The sequence below is a fragment of the Cyclopterus lumpus genome, chromosome 6, assembly GCF_009769545.1.
Source record: "Cyclopterus lumpus isolate fCycLum1 chromosome 6, fCycLum1.pri, whole genome shotgun sequence".
Classification (NCBI taxonomy): domain Eukaryota; kingdom Metazoa; phylum Chordata; class Actinopteri; order Perciformes; family Cyclopteridae; genus Cyclopterus; species Cyclopterus lumpus.
In genome coordinates, this window is record NC_046971.1 from 5,265,319 (window position 1) to 5,274,061 (window position 8,743).

Sequence of the window (8,743 nt, forward strand, 5' to 3'; positions counted from 1 at the left end):
AGAGTAAAAAAAAATAATAACCTCTGGTTACCTCTGCGAGCCGACAGCTCAACATTCAGGCCGCGTTTTTGCCTCGACAGACTAAACGGGATATTTACAGTGTTTTGGGCAGATGAGAGCTAAAAATGATAATAAAAAATCAGCTGGAATGATGCCTCAGGAACAAGTGAAAAGCAACGCTTTACGTGTGATTTAATGTTAAATATGACAGAGCGGGCACCCGTCACATCAAAACACCATTTTATTGAAGCCCAAATCCCAAGATGCATCGTGATGGCTTAGTTCAAGCTACGCCACTCCCCGTTTATCCAATCTGCAGAGACTGCATCCTCGGGAGGGGGGGGGGGGGGGGGAGAACGTGTGTGAGTGTGTGTGAGAGTGTGTGTGTGTGTGTGTGTGGGGGGGGGGGGGGGAGAGAGAGAATCCCATCAGTCTTAAATCACAAGTCTATAAAAAAGAAAGAAAAAAAGCCGACACCTCCCAGTCGATGACGAAGAGTTCTTTAAAGCGTTCAGAGCGAGAGCCGAGGAGGCTTCCATTGCTGGGGGGGAGAAAACAGTCAGAAGGCGTGTTTCCATGGGGTGGGGGCGGTGGGGGGGGAGGAGGTGTTAGTCACTCCTCGTCTGAGCTGCTGTTGTCCAGAGAATAAACCATGAAGGCCAGATCGGGCCGGGCCGGTACCATGGGGTGGCCCGGCTTCACCATCTCAAGGCCCATGTAGTGGAACGTCTTGATGATGGACACTGGAGGAGGGGGGGGGGGGGGGGGGAGACAGAAAGATATGAGAGGCTCAACTAGAGGCACCTTAACACTGATGTTAATTCATTTGGGAATTTGCACTAAAAAAAAAGGACTAACATGTCCTGCATTAGTCTTTGCCTTGTTAGCCTAGCTTAGCATAAAGAGTGGAAGCAGCTAGCCTGGCTTTCTCCAAAGCACCTCTGAAGCTCATTTATTAAAAACACACATCTATTTGTTCCATCTTGTTTGGTTGTGACGATAATGGTTGTGATGTACGTGTATGTGTGTGTGTGTGTGTGTATATCTTTGTTCCGTTTCATGCATTTTATTATAATTCATGTTCAAGTCGGTCTGTGATGCAAACCACGTTGCCCTTTGGAGACAATTAAGTTACAGTTGGAGTTGAATCTGATGCTTTGTTGGTTGTTTTCGGGGGCGATTAACTTGACGAACGAGCAGCCGGGAGCTCCGAGGTGCACGAGGCATCTCGCCGTCACAGTAAAGACGGAACCGGCTGTACCGAAAAACCTGTGCCGACCTGCGGATGCCCCATAACTGGTTCATCCGGTCATCATCATTGACGGGCATACCCAGTTTTAAAAAGGTATTTCTAAAGCATCATAAACAAACAAATAAAAGAGCTCTTACATCGATCCTCTCTGTTTTTATGGAACCACAGGAACACAAAGTTAACTTTGATCTTCTCTTCCGCAAACCCCAGCAGAGCAGTTAGCCTGAGGATGGACAGGGGGGGAGAGAGAGCGAGGGAGAGAGACAGTGGGTGAGATAAGGGAGTGGCCACGATGCACACAAGAGCCTCGACTTTACATAACGATGCAGCTGCTCAGCCGACTGGCAGCAGGCAAGGTTACTCTGCTCTGGCATCGATTACGGCCGAACACGAGGCCAGGCAATTAAAAACAGAAACTCATTCGCATGTTTTTTTATTTGAGAGACGCACACACACACACAGATAAAAACAGCCTCTTGTGTATAATTTAGACCCACGTGGTGTGCAGACTTCCACTAACTTGACCCGTTGGACTTGACAGTGTTATTTCTATTTAAAGAACACATTTATCTTGCACTCAATTATATAATTGTGTCCCATTAAGAAATAACATTCCATTAAAAGACACATTTAAAACCTAAAAACGGTCCCCTTGAGAGACTTTATTGTAAATAAAATGTCATTTTTACATTATTTTATAACCTTTCGTGTCAGGAAGTCTAAATTTCGGGGGTCTGAACACGTTCCTACCCTTCTTTGCTCCCCTCCGCCAGCGGCCCGGCGGGGATCTCCAGGAAGAGGCTGTCTCCCGACAGGGCCGTGTCCCAGAAGGCCGAGCGGCGCTCATTCAGCTGGTAGCTGAAGCGAAGAAAAGAGGGGTTCCCACTCGCCGGAGAGGCCTGTGTCACCGTTAACTTATCATCCTGAAGGGAAAGAAACACGTGGTTCATCAATTCAATGCCATCTTTCCTCATTAATTCAGAAAAAACAATAAGAATTATGTATGAAGACAGCATTCCGCTTCTGAAACAGAACCATCAAAGAGGAAGTGGTCACGGCGTCTTGCGTCGTGTCTGCCGTCACCGACATGCGGTGAAACCACTTCCGTCTTCAACCAATTCCCGGAGCTGCTCGTTGCTCTGCACACTTTTTGGTCAGACTTTGCGATGATGTTGCCGTGACGATGTGCACGATATACAAGTAGATAGTTAGCGTTTTTGACAATTAGATTCGCTAATATATTGCAAATATTTGGAGCCGACGTCTTCGTCGTGAACTCTTGAGCGTGTGTAAATACTGGAGGAGACCCGTCAGTCAACTCACACCAAGTTGCATAAGTACACAAGAGTACATGAACGTGAGAGTCTGTGACCATATTTGATAAAAGCAGTAAAGTCTGAATGTTTTTTTTTGTTGCTCGCCGAGGACGGATGAGGATGTCAGCATGACAGTTGTGAAGGATCCGTCTGATCCTAAATCTCTAATCCCCCAGGGACAGTCTGACTGACACACACACACACACACACACACACACACACACACACACACACACACACACACACACACACACACACACACACACACACACACACACACACACACACACACACACACACACACACACACACACACACACACACACACACACACACACACACACACACACACACACACACACACACACACACACACACACACACACTAGAGGTTTACGCCGTACATTCCTCTAATGTTTTACTTTGGGATGTAAAACTAGAGCCCACAAATGATCAAATTCATGCATTAAACCCACTGCATGTGCATATGATGAGCAGGAGATTTTTTTAAAAGCTTAAATAAATTTTAAAAAATGGAGGATACAACTGATTAGCAAGTTGTTGAGTCAGAGTGGTGCCTGAGGGAAGGAGCACTTAACGTCATTATTTCTGTAAGTGCTTACAGCAACAACTAAAAAAAATAAATATCTGGGACGATGATATCATATCTCTTTAAAGAATGAGTTCAGCAGTTATTGTGACAATTATGCAGTTTGGGTTCCAGCTGCTGTCGTGTTTATGGGCGTCGGCGTCGAGCACCGTCACCTTGTGTAGTAGCACGCCGAGAGAGTGATCCCTGACCGTCCCTCGCCCACTCGGGATCTTCAGTTGTGGGTGAGGGGCATCAGGAACACCACAGAGGCCCTGGGGACTGAGGGATGGAGCTGGGCAGCCGGGATCCCGATAACCAGGAACTGAGAAAAAAAATAGGAGGAAGACGAATCGGGTTAGAATTGCAGCTCCTCTCCTGGACGTGGAACTGATGACTAAAAACCTGCTGGCAACCTCTCCGCTTGTCGTGTCACTCACACACCCCCTGATTTTAAAACGTTAAAGTCTCGGTTATTATTGGCGAGCGACGGAACTGTGGGGGAAAAAAAGAGCCAACTGGAGAATATTAACTCTATGTTTTGTACGTGCATCAATTATAACAACTGGGGAGAATCTGCAATTCTGCAAAAATCAATATTCCCAAAATAAATTGTAATGCACTGAACCATTTTTTTTGTTGTAAAGCCTGTCCATTTCTTCAGCACGTCGTACACTCCCTAAATTGTTCTGACGTGTGCCCTCAGGATGCCAGGAAGGAGTCTTGGCTTGTAGGATTTGTCCTTCCAAGAAAAAGAAAAAAAAAGTCTTGACTTTTAGTAGCCTATTAAACATGACACTCAGTCGTCATGTTTGTCGGGACTCGTCGGAGATATATATATGTCTCCAATCCTGTGACCCCAAATTAATAACAAGATTAGAGTCATAATGCATAAACAAAGGACAAAGCCGGCAAACAAGTTTCAGTCCAGCGAGGTTGATTGTTTTTAAGACGAGCCCAAGACAGGCCGAATTAAAGCCGGGTGATTTATCACCGCGTCGGGGGCGGGGTTGTGCGTGCGGTGGATGGCATGCGTCGTAAACAAGCGCATGATCTGTAAACACCTCTTCAAATAGCATAGAGAGGCTTTTGGGGGGGGGGAAGAGACACACATCTCTGGTCGTTTTGAGTTACAAGTCTCGCATCTCAAAAACCAGACGTGAGGGGAACTCTCATTTCGGCCATTCTTGGCCTCTTTATGACGAGAAAAGAGAGATTTTGTTACAATCCATCTGCATCAGATAGACAGACTATTGATGTGATGGAGTCACTCCACAGTCAAACAGCAGATGCGTGCATCTCGGTTTTTTTTTCACGAGAAAGGGAGGAACCGTGCAGCCAGTTTTCCCTGCAGACCAGACAGGTAACCCGAACAACCTGCTCTGCACAGCACGAGGAGAGAGAGAGAGAGAGAGAGAGAGAGAGAGAGAGAGACAGAGACAGAGACAGAGAGATGGCAAACAAAGCTTGTTATGTTATCCTTTTGCAGCAGAAACTGCACAAACACTCCCCCCCCCCCCCAAGTCTCATCACTTCTTATCCATGCAGAGAAAACATATGCAATATGACACTTTGATATTATAAATGCATGAACTTCTAAGCAGGTTTTGCAGCAGTGGCCCCAGCAAGTAACTTAAAAGTCTCCTCTTAATACAGCGTAGACGGCCGCGGGTTTCTCCTCATTTATTTACAATAAGTGAGGAAGGCGACAGGTAGGACGCAGAGGGAGGAAGAGATTAGCGCGTCTCTTTTTCCATCCGCCCATCCAGGCAGAAGAGCCTGTCCTTGATGGGAATGCCAGCTTGTTTTGAAAGCCAACACTTTCGTCTTCTGACATTTCAGCCCCCCCCCCTCCCCTCCCCTTCACCCCTCCTGCCAGCCCTAAATGAAGCGACTCCAGTTGCAGAGCTGCACCGCCCTAAACCTCCCTAATAGGTCACGAGGTCGCCCTGTAAAACTGAATTTAGGTTGGGTTTTTTTTTTTTTTTCCCGAAGACGGTCTGGGCCGAGCACGCTCACAGGCCTGGGCTGCATTAATATGCTTTGTGAGGATTTAATCATCTGTGTGCTACGGTGAGACTCAAAGCTTGAGGGGATGAACGGCCCGAGTTGGCAGACGGCTAAAGGCAGAATTTAACCGAAAGCCAAGAAACACACAATTCAATCAAAACAGGAAGTGCCCTGGCAGGTTCTCCAAGAAGACTAAAACACACCAAACAATCTTCACTAGAAGAATGACCAGCTTAGTTATGGAAAAAGGACTATTCAACCCTCATTTTGCAGCATAAACAAACTTGTTAGCCCACAAAATAAAAAGGGTTTAGGTCGGAGACATAAACGGGAGGTTTATGTCCTCCGACCCCGGAGCGGCGTTAAAGATGTCGAGGCGGAGACAGGAAAGGCCCTCGCGCCTCGAGTAATGACGGATGTATCCCCCGGCCAAACAACGTCGCACTGACCCCCCCCCCCCTGGACACAAAACTGTCAGAATACTTTATTATTAACAAACAATGAGAGAAATCCACCAAACAGGTCGCAGTACTCTGGTGCACATGATCACATGATTCCCCGGCTCGTCGCCCGATGCCTGCGGCTGCAAAGAGGGCGTTCTGCGGTGGCATGTTTGCATTGGGTGGTGCACTGAATTAAATGTCTGGCATTCTTATATTTCTCACGGGTGAAACCGGGAGCTGAACAACAACAACAACAACAACAACAACAACACCTGGAGAGGAACAGAAAACCACAGAGTTGTTTTTCCATTGTCTGAGTTCATTGCAGAATAAGCAAAAGAACAAACAGTACCTTCACACAGAGAAATAAATCAAAATAACAACGCTGACAGACACTTTCCCTTCACAATTGTCCCACTTTGTCAATTTATGACTATGTAATAAATTGATTAGAGCTGAAACCATCAGTAAATCAGTCAAATTATTGTTTCAAGTCAACCAAAGTCTCCCCGAGTTCACGCTGAACCCCCCCCCCCCAAATAATAATTTGCAATCATTCATTGTTTTTAGCTCCAATTGTTTTTTTTAATGTTGGCAGGACAAAACAAGTTGGGCTTTTGGGAAACTGCACTTTTTACTATCTGACATTTCATGCACCAAACAAATGAAGATAAACTATGCGAGGTAAATAAATAAAAACGTGGAGAGCCTCCTCGAGTTCAAGTGCACATTTAAAGCCCGTCTGAGAGTCATTACTCATCTGCACCGAGTTCTCAACACGTCACAATAAAGGTTGACGTCCCAGAACAAACTGGTTGGCACAGTTCATGTTTTCGTTTAGTTACGGAAAAGTCAACAAGCGCTCCGAACCGCTGACAAGATAAAGTCTGCCAGTCCATTAAAAAGGAGCACTTAGTCATCTAACACACTCCCCATAGGTCAGGTTAGATAATCCAGCTGTTTCTGACTGAATGCACCCCCCCCACACACACACACACACGCCCCTCTCACACTCACACACTCTTGATAAGTGAACCAGTAGAGGGGAGGGAGGTTATGCAACCGGGCTGATGTAGGCCAGTTGATGCCTTCAGCTGACATGGCGATAACAGTCTGAGAGCTAATATAGTCGCTGCTCTGGCTCACAGCATCAATGGACCGCGTCAGATGATAAAAAAAAAAACCCCACAGAGGACAAAAACAAGGCCTCTGCCGAGTCCCTATAGGACCTTTATGACGACGCAGCAACCGGAACATCCAGTCCACAACGAGACAGGACAAGGTCACTCCGCTACAGGATGCACAATGTACAAAACAACATTTAAAAAAAAGGTTCTAAATCATTTCAGCTCTACTTATAAAAGTGTATTTTCTCCAAATAAAATCTCTTTAGTGTTGAAACTATTAGTTGATGCATCATTAGTTATTTATCATTTGCCAGTTACTGGAATGGAAGCATCTGCAACCGTCTCCGTTTAGCATATTTGTAAATGGCTTTAATCTGCATTTTTACAGATAAAACGATGAATCACATCATTCTTCTACAGCGATCAAAAGATTGACCAATAGTGGGAAATTAAGTATTGGTCGCAACCCTATATGAACAAATAAGAAAACAGGTTCCCCGGAAGAAATAATGATACTTAAAAAGTTTCATACTTGGGATTTGAATAGGGATTTAAAAATATTTTTAAAAACGTGTGTGTTGTGTAGTTTGGAGACCATAGACCCAAATCCACCTCCTAAATGAGTAATAATGTACTTGACTTTAATGGCACGTCTTGTTTACAGTGCCCCTGTATGCACATCGTGCTTAACGTTAAATACTAATTAAAGATACTTGTACTCTACATGTTATGCTACTTATTACATGTTATGCTACTTATTATGTATACAAAATACAGGTCAACTAATAGTTGTAAATTAGTATACTGGTATACAAGTCAAGCCACCCAGCAGTAAAATGACAAATGTCAATAATAGTATATTATTCAGAAATGTGCCATTCTGCATAATGAGTACTTTAAAAAAAAAAAAACTTTTAAGAAGACTCTGCTGATAATACTTATTTAAATAAGAGTATTTTGTAGACCTTTATTACAGTAAAATGAACACTTCCTCCTCCACTGCTTCTCCGTCAGTGTTTTTCCTGCCGTCTTTGACAGTAAACCTAAAAATGAAAGCGGAACTATGTTCAACAACCTCCCCAGCTGCACTAATTAGAACAACTGACACCGACACACGCGTCTGTTGTCGCGTCTCTCTCCAGAAGAACATCAGCAGCGTCCTACCTTTCCTCGGTGTTCAGCATGATAGCTTCGAGGAAGCACGGGTCTTTGGCTCCTTTTTGACAACTAAAACAATTGCTGTTCGATAAAAACTCGACAGACAAGTTCACCATCCGTAAATTAAAGAGGAAAAAAAAAACCTCGTTGCGGGTTTATATATAAAAAATATGTTTTTTAAAGTATCTGGCTGTGTTTTGTTTTATTTTTTGCGCTGCAGAGGCGAGTCTCAGACACTCCTCTGCGGTCCGCAGCAGCCGGAAGAGAGCTTTTATAGCTCTCGCAGCAAAGCATCATGGGTAATCCGGATCCGTTTTTTTTTTTTTTACGAGCCTCCAGGAGAATGGTAAACAAGCTGGCGTCACGAGGTTAAAACCGTAAACCTAAAACACGTAATAAAAAAAAATATTCACGTGTGTGATGATTATTTTTCGCGTTAGGTGTAGTGTGACTTTATCACACGTAATGGTAGTTTTAATTGCATTACTGTAGTATTATACAGTATATATATATATATATATATATATATATATATATATATATATATATATATATATATATATATTATAAGTGTTGTAGCCTAGTTAAGTTTAAAATACTTACTTTTTTTAAGTTTAAGTTAAGTTTGAGATTTTTTGCTTCTTTGTACTTCTGGTGTAAGTGAAGATTTCTGCTTTCACTCCCCATCAAAACTGGGATTGATTTTTGTATACAAAGCTCTCATTGACCTTGCACCTCAATATATATAAAAAAAACATGCACTTGTTGTATCATCATATGTTATTTCTATGTAAAGCACATTGTGTTTTATTTGATTATGTACGATTATGTACAACCAAGTTGTCTTG

The 8,743-nt window shown here is 43.8% G+C and overlaps 1 protein-coding gene across 1 annotated transcript; it reads right to left on the reverse strand.

Moving 5' to 3' along the window:
* Positions 1-404: 404 nt before the first annotated feature.
* oaz2a (ornithine decarboxylase antizyme 2a) lies at positions 405-8,145 on the reverse strand. Its single transcript, XM_034534357.1, is given in 6 exon segments — positions 405-743; positions 1,390-1,475; positions 2,003-2,175; positions 3,334-3,414; positions 3,416-3,482; positions 7,902-8,145. Coding segments are annotated over 6 exon segments (648 nt in total). The 5' UTR covers positions 8,012-8,145; the 3' UTR covers positions 405-612.
* Between the last annotated feature and the right edge of the window lie 598 nt (positions 8,146-8,743).